Raw genomic sequence first — 18,000 nt, 5'->3', positions numbered from 1 at the left:
GGTCCTCCCAGGTGGGCGGCAGCCCCGCCCCGTGCCCTCCCAGGCCGGCGCGAGGGACCCCAGAGCGCGCGGGGGGAACCCAGGCGGGGATGAGCGGCCGTGACCCCGGATCTGAGCTGCGTGGAGGTCCGAGCGGCGCTGGGACAGGGGCCAGGTCCCCTGCCCACCCCAGGGTCCATGTTCGCCGGCGGAGCCGCGTCCCCCGGGGCCACACCTGGGCGGGAGGGCGTTTCCCGGGGGCCTGGCGCGCGACCCTCGCCGCCCCTCTCCCCTCTCCCCTCGCCTCCCGCCTGTCCCGCCTCGCCTTGGCCGACGTAACACGAGCAACAAAGGAAGCGGCGCGACCGGCGGAGGGGGCGCCCGCCGTCCTCCCACCCCTCATCCCGGCTGGGCCAACGGCCCCCGCGCGCCTCCACCCGCCCCAGAGCGGAGGGGACCCTGGCCCCGCTCCCCCGACGTCGGGAGGACACCGCGCGCTCACGTGGACGACTGCGCCCGGGAACAGGGACTTTCGGAACCTTCTTGCCCCGCGCCGTGAGGCCCACACGCGCGCGGTGACCACCCTGGCTCTGAGGGGGCGGCGGGGCCACGGCGTGTGGCGGACCCGGCAGTGGCACCCAGGCTATGCGCGCGGGTGTGTGGGGTCCCGAGGCGCAGGGCGGCCGCCGGCTTCGGCTCCCCAAGGAAGGGGCATAGGCGCTGCCCGCGGTCACTCAGGCCAGGTGAGGGCAGGGGACGCGTGGGGACCGGAGGAGGCGGTCTGGCCTGCGGGCGGCAGGAGGGACCCGGGGCCCGCCCAGGCTGTTCCCAGGGAGGCAGACACCTGCTGTAGCCGGGACCCTCGACGCGCTCCGCAAGCCAGGAGTGGAACAAGGCCTGCTTTCGAGGCCTCCCTTGGCGCGCTTGGATTTACTCAAAGGTCAAAGAAAAATGTCAAGGAGAACGATTGCCCGGAGAGCTCCTGGCCCTCCTCCCGGGTCCCGGCTGGGTCCCAGGCGCCCCCGGAGGGGAAGGAAGGAGCCCCAGTCCCCTGGAGTCCTGTCTCCACCAACCTCGCCTGGCTCCCTGCTGCCTGGCCGGCGCTGTCCCAGCAGAGAAGGAGTGGGAGCCGCCCCAGGCCCACCTCCGCCGGCCGGTCCACAAGGAGGCCCCTCCTGCAGCCTGGGGGAGGCCTGGGGAGGCTGGGAGGGCGACCGCGGGGGGCCGCGGGACCTGGACAGTCGGGAAGTTGTGCCCGCGGGCAGCGCGGCGGCTGAGGGTGAGGAGGGTCTGACTGTAGGGGAGGGCGGAACGCTGACAGAGGGACGGACTGGGGTCCACCGGCCTGACGGCCTGACGTAGAAGTCGTGGATCCCAGGGCCCGGCTGGGAAACCCGCCTCCCTCCCCGCCCGCGGGCACCGCAGAAGAAAAGGAAGAAAGGGGTGAAAGGGGTCCTCCCTCCACGCCCAGGACGGTTTCAAGTGTCCCACCCAGCGCTGAGCAGGAGGGTGATGCGGAGGGAAACACTGTTGGCTGCAAGTCAGGTCTTAGGAATCCCGGAAGAAACGAAGATTTAAAGAATTTTTTTTTAAGTGATTGAGTTCCAATAACTTCACAATGACTTGACTCCCTTCCTTTTTGTGCAGTTAAAAAATATCTTAAAACTCCTGCTAGCCATGGCCTTTAGGAGAAAGAAATGAGTTTAAAAGTGAGTTTGAGACACAGTCTTGACCCAGGTGTGGCTTTGGTGGTCCTCAGCGCCTTCTCCCCCATGGCCACCGACCCCCAAGGCTGAACCACGGCGGGTGGACCTCGAAGAAAGCCCAGACTAATTAGAGGCATCTTATCAGTCTTGACTTGAAATGGAAAGAAAATGATGTTTAAATATTTATGACTTTGACATTTACAGTCAGGCGTCTTTTAAAAGCAGAACATCCCCTTCTGTACAGCGGCAGCTCAATGACTGAAAGTTTGGAACAGAGAAGTGAGGAGGAGGAGGAGGAGGGAGAAGGAGGCCTGGCAACACAGGCTGCAGGGGTGCGTCTGGGGTCGGGGAGATGCACAGATAGGCACACTTCAGTGCTAAGTTCTCAGATGCAGGAATACTACAATTTTAAAAAATAATCAAGAATGATTAAGTTAATTTTATACCAGGTTAGATCTATCTTGAGAGTAAGATGAAGTACAATATTGCCTATTTCTTCCTCTCAACCATCTGCACCTGCAACTCCTCAAATTTAGAATGTACAGTATTGCAAAAGTTGTGATTCAAAATAAGTGTATGACCACAGAGACAATTTGTGGAGCTGTCTTAGAAATCAGCATCTGCAGACACTGTCCTGACCAATTTAAATTATTTTGACCCTGCCCGTGAGTGGAGGTGGCTGGGGCTTCCACCACATGCCCTTGTGAGCCATTTATGGGAAAATGTCTTTGGAACTTTTTTAGCTGTCCATGTGGTACGCTTAAAAGAAAAGAAAAAAGGACATTCTATGCCCAAACTCAATTGTGAGAGCTGATACAGCCACACAAACACAAAACTTTATGGTAAGTATGTGTTGACTGGTAGCCAGATTTAGTCCTTTTCCAAGGTTGTGTGATGTAACCAGTTAGCAGGAGCAGCTCATTTTGTGAGTCACCGGTGTGCAGTGTTCAAATATGCTTGCACTATGAAGACGCAGGGACACAGGTGCTCAGTGCCAGTTAATCTTAAACTTCTAACATTGTTGATGCTTTCATTTGTATCATTTCTAAAGAATCAGATTTGAGTCCCAGCCTCATCCTATGTTTGTCTGCATTTAAATTACTCAATTATAAATACCTTTTGCTCTTAAAACTTAGAAGTCAGTTTTAGAGACCATTAATGAGTTGCCGTAACAAGTTTCTTTGGTTTGCTAGATGAATCCTCTTAGAATTATTAGGAAATTTCATTCTAAATTTACTAAAATGTATTACTAAAATATAATAATTCTCACTTTAGGGCTGATCAACATTTTTAAGTTTTCAGGCCATAGTAAGTGATACAACTTAAAAACATGGGGGAAGGGGTATCTTAAAATATTTTAAAAGTATTTTTTAAAGCTGTTAACTGAACTATTTTTAATTTGGAATTTGCCACAGAATTCTAATAAATGAGAGAAGTCAGGCGGAAATAATCATGTATTAATTCTCTGCATTACAAAATCTTTTCAGAAGCTATTATCAGAGCAAGAGGCACTGCGGTCTGAATTCAGGGTGGGAGAAGCCCTTTGTGCAACTGAAAGCTATTGTTCCTCCGTGCAGATGAAATTGTACTTGCAAATCTGCCATTCAAGTGGCCAAAAAACCTAAAAAAGCAAAAGAAAAGAATCTTCAAGAAAAAATTATTCTTAAATGTAAACTTTAATGAAAATAAGTTGGGATATACTGTTTTAAAATGGGCTATTGAGTTTTTCCAGGCATACACTTAAAAGTGAACATACAAAAAAGGTAATAAATTGTCTATTTGCCATCTTCAAGCACTCCTAAAACATCAGTTTTAAAGAAATACTGTGTTTTAAGACATCAGGGAAGATTTATGATACTGATGTTCAAAGCGGGAGGCACACTTGTGCAAACTAATTTTTAACCAGCAGATTGTCTCCGGTGGGAGAGAGGGACCCAGGGACTGAGCAGGGGAAGGATGCCCCTGAGAAAGCCGCCCCCAGCCTCTTTCAGATCTCCGCTGGCGTTTTCATGACACTCAAACTCAGACTCAGCGGATCACACTTAAGGCACCGGCTCCTGACCCTTATATATCGTGCTGCCTGGTCCCCAGGCCTGCCTGGACGCACGCGCGCCTTCCACACCAGGTGCTTCCCGGGACGGTGCCCGGCCTCCCCACACCGCAAGAACCAGACCCTTTTCAGGACTGGGGGGTTTCGCTTCGCCTTCTCTACCCGGACCCAGAAGCCCCAACCCAAGACCCGCCTAGCGTCGCTTGTCAGGACCCCTCTGTGGCAGAACTTTGAGCACAGGGCGAGGGAAGGGAGGGTCAACGTTCGGCCCCGACCGCAGCCTCGGCTTTCTCCCCAGCGACCCCGTCCCTCCCGCCTCGCCGGTTCACAGCATCCCCACAGGAGTCGTAAAGATCGGGCCCTAGCGCCGAACACGAAGGCCAAGGGTACCCCGGAGCCGCGGGTATTCAGAGCCCGGAGAGGGGTCCCGGCGCGGAGGGTACTGAGGCCCAGACTCCTGGCCATAGAGCGCGCCGGCCGCGAGGGAGGACCAAGGTCCCTAGCCATGCCCGCGTCCACCAGGGAATCCCGGCGCACGCAGCCCCCGGGCCGCGCAGCCGCCACCGCCGCCTTCTTCTCCGGAGCGCAGGGGGGTGTGCTTGGGAGGAGGCGGCAGGGCACTTTCCTCTGTGTCGGTGAAAGGAAGAGCTTCCAGCTCCCTCCTCCGCACAAACCTTCGCTTCCTCTCCTGTTTGCTCCCGTCCTAAAATCTGGGATCGGCGACGCAAGGACAGACTGGTTGGGCTAAGTGCCCTCGGACACGCTGCGCCCCGGACTCCAGGCGGGTGGCTCCACGGTGCCGGCCGGGACGCGCAGCTCGGGAGGCGGGACCATGCCCGGGACCCCGGGGCCGCTGTCCGAGGACGGAGGTCGGTGACTTGAACCCAGAGCAGAAGGACGCACGGGGCGGGGGCCCGCGGGCAGGGCCGGGGGCTGCAGAGCCGCTGGGAGAGTCTCCGGCGCGTCGTCCTCAGGGCTGTGGCGGGGCCCCTCTCCCAGCCATCCAGCCTGCAGCGCCCAGCTCAGCGCACTGAGGACCAAAAAGGGCGGGAGACTCTCTCTGGCCCTAAAAGGCAATTCTGCTGAGATTTTAACTCTAACTTGGGGGTCCGCCCGATTCCCTGGAGCGACGCTTCTCTAAAAGCACGGAGCAGGCCAGTGTTCGGAACTGCACAGGTAGTTACGAAGAAAGGAAATGAAGTCCCTTGTTCCAACAGCTTCGGGTCCAGTCACAAGTTTCTCTCTGGCGAGCACGCGGACGCCTCACCTGGGGTGGGGGGAGGCGCTGGGAAAGCGCAGTTCTCTTTGCGGGAGGAGAGGTGGCCTCTCCGAGGCATCCCCACCTGCCTCTGGAACGCCTCTCCCTGCAGGACCCCTCGGCGCCCTCCAATTCGCCGCTCGCTGGGATACTCCCGTGGCTCGGAGGCGCGCTCCCGGACCCTGGTGAGGAGGGCGAAGAGCGCCCCAAAATGGGCTAGGAAGAAAATGCGCCCACACTGGCTCCTCTCCATCCTGACTGCTCGCCCCTTCCCTCCTCCTTTCCCACACGCCTCCCATCTCCGTGCCTGCACACCCCCCCCGCCCCCCGCACCCTGCAATGGTCGGAACTGCAGGTAGTGGGGAGCAATGCGAAAGGCCGAGAGAAGAGCGCTGGGGAGAAGTCCAGGAGGTCCTAGCCTCCTTGGGGCGGTCTCCGCGGGGCGCTGGGCCAGGACAGCTGCCACCCCTCCCAATCTGTGCGCTCAGAAAGAGCTGCCCTCTGCCCGCTCCTCCTCACATGCCCACCCTAGACCCACTTGGGCATGATCTCAGGCGCAGCTCTCCCCTGCCAGCCCAAGCCTTTGACAGGAGTCCTGCGGAGATGCAGAGACCCCCTGCACTGAGCTCTCGGACGTCCTGGTTGCCCATTCGAGCCCCCATGCGCGCCCTCCAGCCTTCGAAAGCTCTCTTCCTCGCCCCACCACCTACGCGCCTGGTGATGCCCTCGTGGGCCCCTCCTGCTCCCTCCGCCCCCATCCCAGCGTCTCTCGCCTCTTCCAGGGCCCACCCAACCGCACCACGAGCGCCCGCGCCCCGCCCGGCACCCCTGGTTACCTGCAGCTGGGCCGGCGCCCAGCGCCCGCGCGGGAGGAGGTGGGGGCGTGCGCCGGGCCGAGCGGCCTCGGGGCGCAGCAGCTGCGGGTAGCGGCAGCGCCATCATCTCAGCCAGCTGCTTCCCTGCACTGGAACCACAGACTAGCGGGGTCATCCGATTCTGACCACAAACTTCTAGGGCGGCCGGTGGAGACAAAGGTGCCGCGCGTCGCTGCTCCAGCGGCAGCGGCTGCGCGGCGGCACGGGCTCGGAGCCCGCAGGCGCCGGAGCTCTGCGCGGCCGCTGGGCCCAGCTCCGCGTGCTCCGCCCCGGCCCGGCCCCCGGGCTAGGCACGCTGGGCCGGGGCGCGGCGCTGGCGGGCTCAGGGCGGGCTCCGGACGGTCCCCGTAGGGCCGCCGGCCGCGCGCGTAGCTCCAACCAGCGCGGCCGCCGCGCCCCGCCTTATATCCGGCCCGGCGCGCACCCGGCCGGCGGCGGCGCGGCTCGCGGCCCAGCCACCGGTTGCTATAGCGATGTCCCCCCCCCCCCACATGTTGCTGACAGCAATTGGCTAAGGGGCCGCGGCTCTCCAAACACCCTCTCCCGCCCGAGACTATGAATGGACATCAGCTTTGTCAGTCATTGGTACCACGCCGAAGCCAGGCCTTCGCCTTTTCTTTCTTTTCAGTGTTTCTGCCTTTCATCGTTCATACTGGGCAAGTTCAGGGTAGCACCGAGGGGAGAGAGACCTCGGCCAGAAAAGTCACGGCGCGCGGCTCTGCTGTGACCTTTGTCCTGGGAGGGGTGGGTGGGGTGCGTCGCCACTCTTGGCAAGAGAAAAATTCACGGCACATCGTTCTTTCCAGTTACTTTTTCCAGTGTCTTTTTCCAGTGTGGCCGTTCGGGCCTTTTTGCTCCCTTTCCAAATGGAAGCAGGCCAATGATGCAGGGCGAGTAGACGAGAGCCCCTCTGCTCACTTTACCAGGGCTGTCCCGAGTGTTTAGGTCCCGATGCGCGTAGAAAGTGTCTTGCCAGAGGCGGAACTGGTGAGACTTTGCCACCGTTTGGTCCAGGCGAATGTCGGCCGCTGGCCCAAAACGCCGAAGGGAGACGGCGGTGAAAACCCAGGCGTGCGAGCTGCGTCCTTGCCCTTCCCCCTCCCCAGGTCAACGGTCTGGCCTAGACCACCGCTCTGCGGGCGAAAGGAGTGGAGCAGAATCACCGGCCACGCTCCCAGTCGCTCGAGCCTCCCCACATACTCCCGGCCCCTGGCGCAGTCAGGCCCGCAGCGCGCGAGCCGAGCTAGGGTCTCGGGGCGACTAGGACCGCTGAGCTGCGGACTCCGGCGCCCTCCCCCGGCCCCCGCCCACACTCTCTCTCCCCAGGCCCTGGACCACCGGCCACAGCCACAGGTTGGGGCACCCCGGTGCGCGGCGCCCCCGCGGAGCTGGCGAGAGCCGGAGAGCTGAAACCCAACATCTGTGTGTACAATGCGCTCTCCGAGGCCCACAGCTGCAGGAACAAGGAGAAGAAAGGAAGAGGGGGGCGCAGATCTTGTCACACGCAGATGACAGTCTGCGGAGGGCTCTTTAGTTTCTCCTTTTCTGGAAACCCCAGCGGCCCCCTCCTAGGCCCCCCTCTCCCACCGCCTGGCCATTGTTCCCTGCGCCCGGGACAGCTGGAGACGGCGGCCCGCGCCACTCGACGCCCCTCCCGCCGCACACCCGGCTGCCCGCGGCGCCCGCTCCCGGCCCCTCCGGGGCCAACCCCTCCACACCCCCCACCTCCCCAGGCCAGGCCCAGGCGGCGCTTCCACCGTCTCCCCTCCCCTCCCTTGCACTCTGGCGCTGCCCCTAGACCTGCCTCGCGCAGAGGGCCTTGCCTGGCGCTTTTCTCTTACAAACCAAGTTCTGTAAAACCTGGGGGCGAGCCCCGGGGGGCGGGAGTCGTCCACAGATACGAGTACGTTGCCGTCCGCTGCAGGCCCCTGTCTAAAAGTGGCTGAAGGACCCCATTTCCTCTGACCGCAGGCCCAGGCTGAGTTCTGCATTTATTTTTGTATTTATAGGGCAAAGCCAGAGCGCTTCATAAAGCCCCAGGGCAAAGAAGTGGCCTCGCGTCTGGCCACGGTTCCCTCAGGCCTGAGCGGGCTGCAGGAGGCCCGGTGCGGCTCGGCGGGGGCGCCAGAGGCTAGAAACTGCAGCGTCCCTGGGGTCCTCTGCCCATGAGTGAACCCCCCAGTAGGCGGGGAGGGGGTACATCACCTTGGCCCTCTCGGTCCCCATGCCCAGGGCAAGGCCTGCAGAAATCCCCGCACTCTGACTCGGGCGCGGCGCGGCGGCGGGCTGGTCAGAGAGAAGCCGTACCTGGGTTCCCCCAGCGCCCGGGATGTCCTCCCAGGGACCTTCTCGGGCAAAGAGTCTAGTGGCAGCGGTTCCTGTCCCTCCCCGCCACCCTCCTCCGGTGCCTCGGCGTCCCCAGCCAGACTCCAGGGCGACCCCAGGCCCGGCCCTGGGCAGAGAAAAAGGAGGGGAGGGGAGGTGGCGCTGGGGGGCGGGAGGCCGGAGACAGCGGGAGGAGGACTCGGGAGCCAGGGCGGGAAGAGGGGAAGACAGCGGAGAGAAGGGACGGGGAGGGGAGGGGGTTCGGAGGAGGGGACCTGCTGCCCTCAGCCTGGCTGGTAACCGGCCTCTCCATAGCAACGGCCTGCGCGCGCGTCTGTGTGTGCGCGCGTGTCTGGTGTGTGTGTGCCCGTGGTGGTGGTGGGGGGGTGTTCCTGGGACTCCCCGCGGGAGCTGGGAGGCGACAGAGGAATCCCCTCCAGGACTGGAGGCCCGGCCTCCGCGGTGCTGGGAGCGCCCTAGGGTCTGGCTGCGCCGCGCTGTCGACAGGGTAGGCTCGGGGAACGCGCGCAGGCCGCGGGCTCGGCCGCTGGGGCATTGGGGCGTCCTGCCCTCGCTGCCCCGACCCTCCCGCTGCGGTCGCAGGGCCCTGGGGCACCGGGTAGTGGGCGGGTCTTCCCAGCTACCCAGAGCACAAGGGCGGGCGACGGCGCCCCCACCACGGCCCTGCCCGGCCCGAGGGCCCGGCGCACCTGAGGTCTGGGCCGGGGAGCAGCTGGGGACCCGCGCGTCGCCTCGGGGAGCTCTCGGCCAGGCCGGCTCAGGGCAGAGGCCAGAGGGGCCCCAGCGCACCCTCCCAGCCCGCGGCGACCTCGCACCACCTTCCCCACCAGCCCGCGGCTCTCCTCGCCCTGGGTCGCGGGAGCCTCATCCAGGCTGGGGTCTCCAGCAGGCGGCCGGGAGCTCTCCGAGGTGGCCGGGAGTGGCCGTAGCTGTCTCCCTCGGCCAGGCCGTGTCCAGCCCCTCAGTCTCCACGGCGGCGCAGACCCCACGCAGCCACCCTGGGTCTCGTTCAGGGCTAGGGGGACGCGGACCCTGCCGTCTGGGGGTCCTGGGGCGGCCACCGGGCCGGCGACCCCAGAGCAAGGCGGAGCCCAGCACAGGCGTCAGGCCAGAGAGCCGGTTTTGCTTTCTTTACAAACGTGACCTGACAGTGAATACACGAATAAATGCAACCGTTTTCCTTGGTCCCTTCTTCCGTTGTCCAGTGTTTCACTTCCAACATCAAAGCGCCGCATTCCTGATTGGATCTGAATTTAATGACCTTTCTAGTGCTTTGAGGAAGAATGGGTGGGAGGTGGCACCAATTCAGTTCCATTTCGGTCACTTTAAAAATCGTGAGAGGGCCTGAAAGGCTCCATGCGGGTTCACAAGCAGAACAGCACCTTCGTCCGGGCTTTGGTGCACCTCAGGCAATATATTCTGGGTGGCAGGCGGTGATGTATGTCTGACAGCCCCCACCTCACTCCCCTTCCTGCCACCACCCCTCCTCCGAGGTGCGGCCTGACCTCAGTGGGGCTGCAGAACCGGCCCCGCCAAAGCTGAAGGTGGACCCACACTCCAAGCCCCAGAGTCTAGGGGGGTCATTAGAAGAACGCGTTGGTATTTGAGGTGCTGGTTCTATTAGTCCTACTGCTTCAGAAACTGGTAAGTTACTCGCCAGATTTCCATTCTATTTTTCTTTATTTTAAATTCCCTTTTTATTTCCAGGGTGGAAAATGTATCTTTTAATTCTTGAAAATACTTTAGAAAAGTGTCTCGGCAATAATGTGAGACTAGATTCAGCTAATTTGAAGAATGAATAATGATGTGAGGATTTTTTCTTTTTTATTTTTTTTTTGGTCATGAGATCTTAGACTTCATTTAATAATAAATTTCAATTTACATGATTTCACTAACATTTTCAGATAAAACTTTTAAACATGACACAAAATATTTTTGAGAGTCATGTTGATTGGAATCATTTATATATGACAAATGAGTATATTATTCATACAGAAGTTAGGGTTGTTTGATGAATAAAAAATATAATATATGTAAAATTCTCCAAGACCTACAAAATAGCTTACAATATAAATAGTATAAAAATGATTTGTTGATCCTGCCAATACTTCTTTTAAAGTGCATTTCACATTTGTTACGTGTAAAACCTAATGTTCTGTGATAAGAATCTCATTTTCAATTTAAGGAACACCAAATTGTTATGGATTACACATTTAAGTGATTAGAATAAATATCCCATGTACTAAATTATCAAAGAAAATGTATTTTAAAACAAAATAGAGAAAGGCTGTTATGGGAAACATGATTATTATAAAGCAAAACACATATTTCAGGAATTTAAAATAATATGGTAAGGTAGAAAATGATTAGAAAAACACCTGAGACTCTTGATTTCAGAAAGTCTAAATCAATTTTGTTTTTTAAACCAAAACAGTAATTTATAATTTTACAGTACACAAATAGTATTTAAAATAATTTTGACTTCTAAATCCATTTATAAAAAGTATTTAAAATTGTAAAAATAAAAATGGATCCTGCCGGGCGCGGTGGCTCAAGCCTGTAATCCCAGCACTTTGGGAGGCCGAAACAGGCGGATCACAAGGTCAGGAGATCGAGACCATCCTGGCTAACACGGTGAAACCCCGTCTCTACTAAAAAATACAAAAAACTAGCCGGGCGAGGTGGCGGGCGCCTGTAGTCCCAGCTACTCGGGAGGCTGAGGCAGGAGAATGGCGGGAACCCGGGAGGCGGAGCTTGCAGTGAGCTGAGATCCGGCCACAGCACTCCAGCCTGGGTGACAGAGCAAGACTCCGTCTCAAAAAAAAAAAAAAAAAAAAAATGGATCCTTAAAAATATTGTAGGTCTGTGTATAAGGCATTTTTATGCATATATTTAAAGAAAACAACATTTCAAAATAGCAATGAGTGCGTTTTGAAAACAAGATGTTTTGAGACGTCAACCTCCTAGTAAAGCATAGTAGTTGGCATTGAGATAATTTAAAAACAAAGACACTTGCACAGACAAATATGAATGACTCTAAGTTGAAATGTATTAACCACCAGTAGTTATTTTTTCAAGGACAATATCTGGAAGAGCATCAGACACTAGTGAGAAGTCCTTATTCACTGTAAAAGAAGGTAGGTCTTTTACAACAACAATGGGGAAGAAACAACTGCATCTTAGTAGAGCCCTCACCATCTACCCATGCATACTGGAAGCAGAGTTTATCCCACGGGACAAATTTATGAACTGGGAAGATTCTTTAAGATAAGATTTTGCCACATTGCTTATGTTAGCAAATGTAAGATATAGCTATAAAATCAATGCCCTTATTTTAAAATTGAGAAATACTAAAATTATTTTTTCAAGTTATTTCACTTTATTTCAAGAAAAATATGAATTCTTTACTCAAAGCAGAGCAACGGAAGTCAATTTTTGTTTTGAAAAATAAATCCCCAACACAACTCAGCTTTTATTATTAGTTCTCATGCTGGCTCATATGCCGATCAACCTGAAGCTTTTGAAATACAAAAACAGGAGCTCAATGAGGAGACAGAGTTGATATCCCACCAATGGCTTGACATGATTACATGAGACCATGTACTTAGAAACCAAATATGTGTTTCAGCAAACATTTCTGGTTGAAGGATTGGCTGACAAACATGTCGGGATGTTTAGACTTTTGTTCCCCAAACTTCAAAGTTGTAATTAAAAGAATAGAAAAAGCCTCAAGGCTTCATTATTACTATTATTAGTTTTGTCCATTAAAAGTAGCATTCTGAAAAAATGCTGTTCATAGGCACAGGTGTTTACAAACAGTGCAGTCTCCTTAGAGGTTCATCTGATTTTCACTCTCTAGATTCTAGTCTGGAAGACCTATTACTTTCAATCAACCTATTTGTAAAGATCTAATATTTTATTATTTACAGAATAATGCCATAAGGCACATATTTCATAGCTGATGTTCAATATAGTGTATATATTGTATGTTCATGACTGGATTCTATTTTTTACAAAACTGAGCTAAAATTCCTTAGATTGACTGTTTGTAAGAAAGACTCATTACCACATGAACGAGAATCTAACTTTTTTGAAAATGGCTAAACAGTGCCATTATGTTTAGATGAAAGGAAACAAGATACTTCTGTGAAGAATATCCAGGTCATCTCTATTTTTGTTTAAAATCTCTTTCACATATTTTGTCAGTTACATACTACACATCTATTATAATATTTGGAAACTTTTCCTTGGGTTGTTTTGGAATTAAAAGTAGAACAATAATTCAGGTAATCCAGGTAAATGTTTGTTTCACAGTTATATAACTTAGCCATGTCCTGTTCACATATTCTATAAGAAAAGTGCCTACGTATATTTTAATGTATGAAAATAGGCTCCAATTAAATGAAAGAACAGCAATAGCCTGACAAAGCTTGCCTTTGTACCTGGATTCTACTAAAAAGGAAAATCAATCAAGTGATCACTATTGAGTGATATTTTCTGATTTTATATTGCAAATATGTCTATACATATTTAGATCTAATGTGAACAGAAATTCAGGAAGGAGCCAGTTGCTTTTCTTTTCTTTTTACTGAGACAGAGTCTTGCTTTGTCACCCAGGCTAGAGTGCAGTGGCATGATCTTGGCTCACTGCCAACTGCCACCACCTGGGTTCAAGCAATTCTCCTGCCTCAGCCTCTCGAGTAGCTGCGATTGCAGGTGTCTGCCACCAGGCCCAGCTAATTTTCTTTCTTTTTTTTTTTTTTTGTATTTTTAGTAGAAACAGAGTTTCGCCATCTTGGCCAGGCTGTTCTCGAACTCCTGACCTCAGGTAGTCTGCCCACCTTGGCCTCCCGAAGTGCTGGAATTACAGGAGGGAGCCACCGCGCCCTGCCCAGTTGCTTTTCATTCTGACACAGTGCGGAGCAGGTTGAGGTGAGCTGTCACTGAGACGGAGCATGGGGGGGGGTACGATTCCATGTGTTTCACTCTCAGCTGCCAAGTGGCCAGCTGCACGGAGCCGCCGCGCATCCTCTGTCGGTGCGGTGGGATGCACGCTGGCATTCTAGCGAGTCTGGTACAACATTAGCGTATCATCTGCAACAGGGCTTTCTCAGGTACCGAGACCACTTTTAAAACCCTTACGAATCTGCCACATGTAACTATATGTTTCCATTCACACACTTTAGGAAGTGATATACCTACTTCAACCTTGCTCAGTCATTTCTGAAATTCTCATTTGGAATTGTCTTCAGAAATATGCCCAAACAAACCCAGACATCTAGTCTTACGTTTTCTAACCCTTTCCACTTGTGATTCCTCACACCTTAACCTCGTCACTCCTCCAGTTGACTATCCTTGTCTCCAAATGGCTTTAGAGTATGAAAAAAGAAACAAATCTGAAAGATCACTTCCATCATTAAGAGTGCATTTTTAAAAGACCATTTCAAAAGAGTAGTGCCCCAAACATGGTGAGCACTAAGAGAGATGGCGCCTCCGAGTGACACTGCGGAAAAACCAGGCTCACTCGTCCAAGCACGTTTGCAACAGAGTCAGTGACTTTTCCTCCACCAGGTTTCCCAGTTTCCATGGCGACAGCCTGTCCTGAATGTCCATCTTTGGGGTGAGGTTTGAGGCTTCCTTGTCTTTTGTCCTCCCCACAATCAGATCCCATTACTGTTTTCAGGTCACCCCTTGTCTGACCTTCCCCCTATTCCCCATCCCCCTATGCTGATGGCGGCTGGCCTCCAGCAGTCCTGGGGTCTGGTCCCCTCCATCCACCACCCTCAGCCTTGGCCATCTCTACCTTGTCCACCAGAACAGCTTCCTCTTCCTCCCTGAGAATTCCACCAACCCTTCCTCAGACCCATCAGAGGCTGGCTCCCTTTCATCCGATCAACCAAGGACACACAGGGGTGCCTCCAGACCTCCCTCGCATCCCTTCCCCACACCAAAAGCCCCTGGTCAGCGTGTGCAAGGACGCCCTCACCCTCTCCTGCGCATTCTCTCTCCATCAAGGAACCCTGGCTGGCTCAGCTGTGGGCTCGGGGTCTTTCATTTGTTTGAAGCCGAATGCTGAGTCCCTCACCTTCAGAACACGTGAGTGCTACGGACCACGCATCATTTCACGCATGTGCACACACACCGCCTCTCACACACGCACGCTTTCGCATACATGGAGAAAGGCGAGTACTTTCCAGTCAGCAGGGCAGCAGTGGCTCCATCCTGTCAAGCTACTTTTCCATATTTGATTTCCTTTCACTCCCAGAAAAACCGTGGAATTCATGCATTTTTTTTTCTTCCAGTTTTACAGATGAGAAAACCAAAGTGTTGAGAGGTAAATGAAGTACCCCAAGCCGGTCAGTGCCAGAATCTCGATAACACACAGGGTCCTGTGCGAACCCACACACAGAGTGCATGTTTCACAGGGAATAGCTCCGTTCTTAGCTACAGACTCAGGCAGGCTTGGAGTCACTCCTCTCTACAGCCTGAGCTCCTTGGGTCTCCGCCAGAGCCTCCAAGCCTCCCCCCAATAATAATATTAATAATAGTTATTATTCTTTGAATAGTAATTCACTAATAGTATCAGTCTTTGAAAAAGATAACGGCTTTTCTTCTCTATTTTCCACAGAATGTGCCCACATGTGTTGTGTGAGCACTGCCGTCTCTGTGCTTCTACCACACACTGTCTAAGAGGCTGGGGGTGTCTGCTCCAGCAGCTCCAGATGCCCCTTCCAGGGGCATCTCCTCCCCTCACTCAGCGCTGCCCCAAGACCCTTCCTACCCAAAGTTCTGTGGCCACAGCTGTGCAGACTTTATCCTACACTCTGACCTACTCACAAAGCACTGTGGTTCTAGGTATGAAAGCTTCTCTTAACTGAAGTGGGCTGTGCGTTTATAAAAGAGCCTGGTCGGTGCTGGTGTAACTGACAGCGGGCTGTGCGCTCTGGAGAAAGCCTGGTCGGTGCTGGTGTAACTGACAGCGGGCTGTGCGCTCTGGAGAAAGCCTGGTCGGTGCTGGTGTAACTGACAGCGGGCTGTGCACTCCGGAGAAAGCCTGGTTGGTGCTGGTGGAAGTGACGTGGGCTGTGCGTTTATAAGAGAGCCTGGTTGGTGCTGGTGTAACTGACAGCGGGCTGTGCACTCCGGAGAAAGCCTGGTTGGTGCTGGTGGAAGTGACGTGGGCTGTGCATTTATAAGAGAGCCTGGTTAGTGGGTCAGTGCGGTGTAACTGACGTGGGCTGTGTGTTTATAGGAAAGCCTGGTACAGGTGCTGGTGTAACCGATGTGGGCTGTGTGTTTATAAGAAAGCCTGGTCGGTGCTGGTGTAACTGACAGCGGGCTGTGCGCTCCGGAGAAAGCCTGGTCGGTGCTGGTGTAACTGACAGCGGGCTGTGCGCTCCGGAGAAAGCCTGGTCGGTGCTGGTGTAACTGACAGCGGGCTGTGCGCTCCGGAGAAAGCCTGGTTGGTGCTGGTGTAACTGACAGCGGGCTGTGCGCTCCGGAGAAAGCCTGGTCGGTGCTGGTGTAACTGACAGCGGGCTGTGCGCTCCGGAGAAAGCCTGGTCGGTGCTGGTGTAACTGACAGCGGGCTGTGCGCTCCGGAGAAAGCCTGGTTGGTGCTGGTGGAAGTGACGTGGGCTGTGCATTTATAAGAGAGCCCAGTCAGTGGGTCAGTGCAGTGTAACTGACGTGGGCTGTGCGTTTACAGGAAAGCCCGGTAGATGTGGTGTAACTGATGTTGTGGGCTGTGCATCTATGAGAAAGCCTGGTCAGTTCTGGTGTAACTGGTGAAACTGACATGGGCTGTGCCTTTATAAGAGAGCCCAGTTGGTGCCGGTGTAACTGACGTGGGCTGTGCGGTTTGTGAGAAAGCCTGTTCAGTGCTGGTGTAACTGGTGTAACTGATGCGGGCTATGTGGTTTGTGAGAAAGCCTGTTCAGTGCTGGTGTAACTGGTGTAACTGATGCGGGCTGTGCGGTTTGTGAGAAAGCCTGTTTGGTGCTGGTGTAACTGGTGTAACTGATGAAGGCTGTGTGGTTTGTGAGAAAGCCTGGTCAGTGCTGGTGTAACTGGTGTAACTGATGAGGGCTGTGTGGTTTGTGAGAAAGCCTGGTCAGTGCTGGTAAGCATGGGTGTCTCCTCTCAGAGAAGCAAGCTGAGGTGTGTGCGACTCTCACAGCCCAGTGGGGAGCACAGGCTGCCTGCCCACGCCCGCTGGCTGGCTCAGTGTCCTCCACACACGCTCTTGTCCACCGGCGGGCATGCTGTGGCTTTGGGGCCGATGCTCACCATCAGGTTTCCAGCATATGGTGGATAATAATCTCTGGCAACACAAAAAGGCAGGCGGCAGCTCAGCTCACTGTTTCATCTGTTGATCAGTCTACAGGTCTAGGGTTTTAAAAATGGATTTTCGCTAAATGAATACCACAACATACGCCACCGGAAAAGCACGTGTGTGCCATTCTGCTGTTCCACGCCGCCGAATCTGCTCCTCTCTCCTCTGGTCCTCCGTCCCTCAGAAGGAGCTGAGGTCAGAAGGTGTCTCCAGGAAACACTAGGGGACCTTCATACCTGAGGGGCCAAAATAGCTGTTTTCAGGCTGCTGCTGTTGAGACCGGTCTTAGAAGGGGCTGTGATAGGGCTCTTTGTGGAAAGCCTTCAATGAAGATGAAGGGGAGAAAAGGAAGTATCGAAAGTTTGGAAAAGTAGAGAAATAAGAAAAGCTCCTAAACTGAGCCTGTGGTAAAGTGAGTGTACTGAAATGGAACGGGCTCATTCTTGAAATGTCAGTGTGGCCGGCAGCTTCCGAGACGGCCCAGGGACTCCGGCCTCCTGGAATTCTCTCCCCTGAGCGCCACTGGACCTGGTGACTCCACTCCGACGCCTGGAGGACAGCAAAGGCAACAGAGGTGGCTTCTAAGGCTGCACACTGGGGTCCCCCGACTGACTTTCTAGCTCTGAGGGATGTCTGCTGCCACGTGGTGGGCGGCTGATGCGGAAACCCCGTGGACAGGGCCCATGGACAGGGGCCAACAGCACAGACGGCCTGGGCCTGCCACAGCTGAGCTGAGAGGACACCCTCATCACAGCCTATGGGGGCCCAGCTGGAACCCCCAGCTGGTCCACACCAGGACCCCAGGCCCACAGAAACTGTGAGATACAACATGGTTGTTTTAAGCTAAGTTTCAGGATAACTCGCTGTGCAGCGGAGGGTAACTACTGGAGCAAGGAATGATCTTAAAGCAACATCAAGCCGTCCAGGAGAGAACTAGATGGGATCACCCAACGTGGGCCTTCCACAGAAGAGCTTCTTCTCAGCCAGGCAGAGTCACCTGCAGGAGGCGAAAGGCGAGTTCCAGGCCACCCTGGCGGGGTTCCTGCAGCCCCAACCCCCGCCTCGGTGCGCTCCTCTCACTCCCCACGGGCCCCTGTCCTCTGCCTCTGCTCCGGATTTGAGATTCAGAGACTCTGACCGGTCCGGAGGCCCAGAGAACTACATTTGCCCGACTCTGGTTCTCCGGGGCTGTGGTGAGAGCGGCCTCTCCCCTGCCCGCCACTTTCTCTTTCCCTGTCATATTTATGTAGTTGAGTGCAGCAAACATTGTGGATGACGGTCACTGTGGGGCTCAGGGCCCTCTGAAGCCCTCACTCGCCCAAAGCTGATGGCCTCTGTTTTTCCTAGCTGCAGCTCCTGGTGCCGTCCTCCGTGGGGTGAGGTGCCGCCAGGGATCCCTTTCCTTACATTGTCTGATGCTGTGGGTTGGAAGACTCCTGTTTCTACTCACA

At 54.8% G+C, this 18,000-nt stretch overlaps 2 protein-coding genes across 2 annotated transcripts in view; both read right to left on the bottom strand.

The window, feature by feature from the left end:
• Positions 1–18,000, bottom strand: part of PTPRN2 (protein tyrosine phosphatase receptor type N2) — a gene marked incomplete at its 5' end in the record, with an annotated part of 1,004,492 nt that overhangs the window by 145,559 nt on the left and 840,933 nt on the right.
• Positions 382–17,380, bottom strand: LOC139363036 (caskin-2-like). The gene is made up of 5 exons (XM_071095920.1): positions 16,972–17,380; positions 15,480–15,833; positions 15,193–15,396; positions 8,074–9,062; positions 382–3,306 (listed from the first exon to the last, which is right to left on the bottom strand). The coding sequence occupies exons 1-5, from the start codon at positions 17,378–17,380 to the stop codon at positions 3,244–3,246; spliced, it is 2,019 nt and encodes a 672-aa protein (XP_070952021.1). The 3' UTR covers positions 382–3,243.

This window comes from Macaca nemestrina, chromosome 4, assembly GCF_043159975.1.
Source record: "Macaca nemestrina isolate mMacNem1 chromosome 4, mMacNem.hap1, whole genome shotgun sequence".
Lineage (NCBI taxonomy): Eukaryota > Metazoa > Chordata > Mammalia > Primates > Cercopithecidae > Macaca > Macaca nemestrina.
This window is presented reverse-complemented; position numbering and strand designations above follow the sequence as displayed.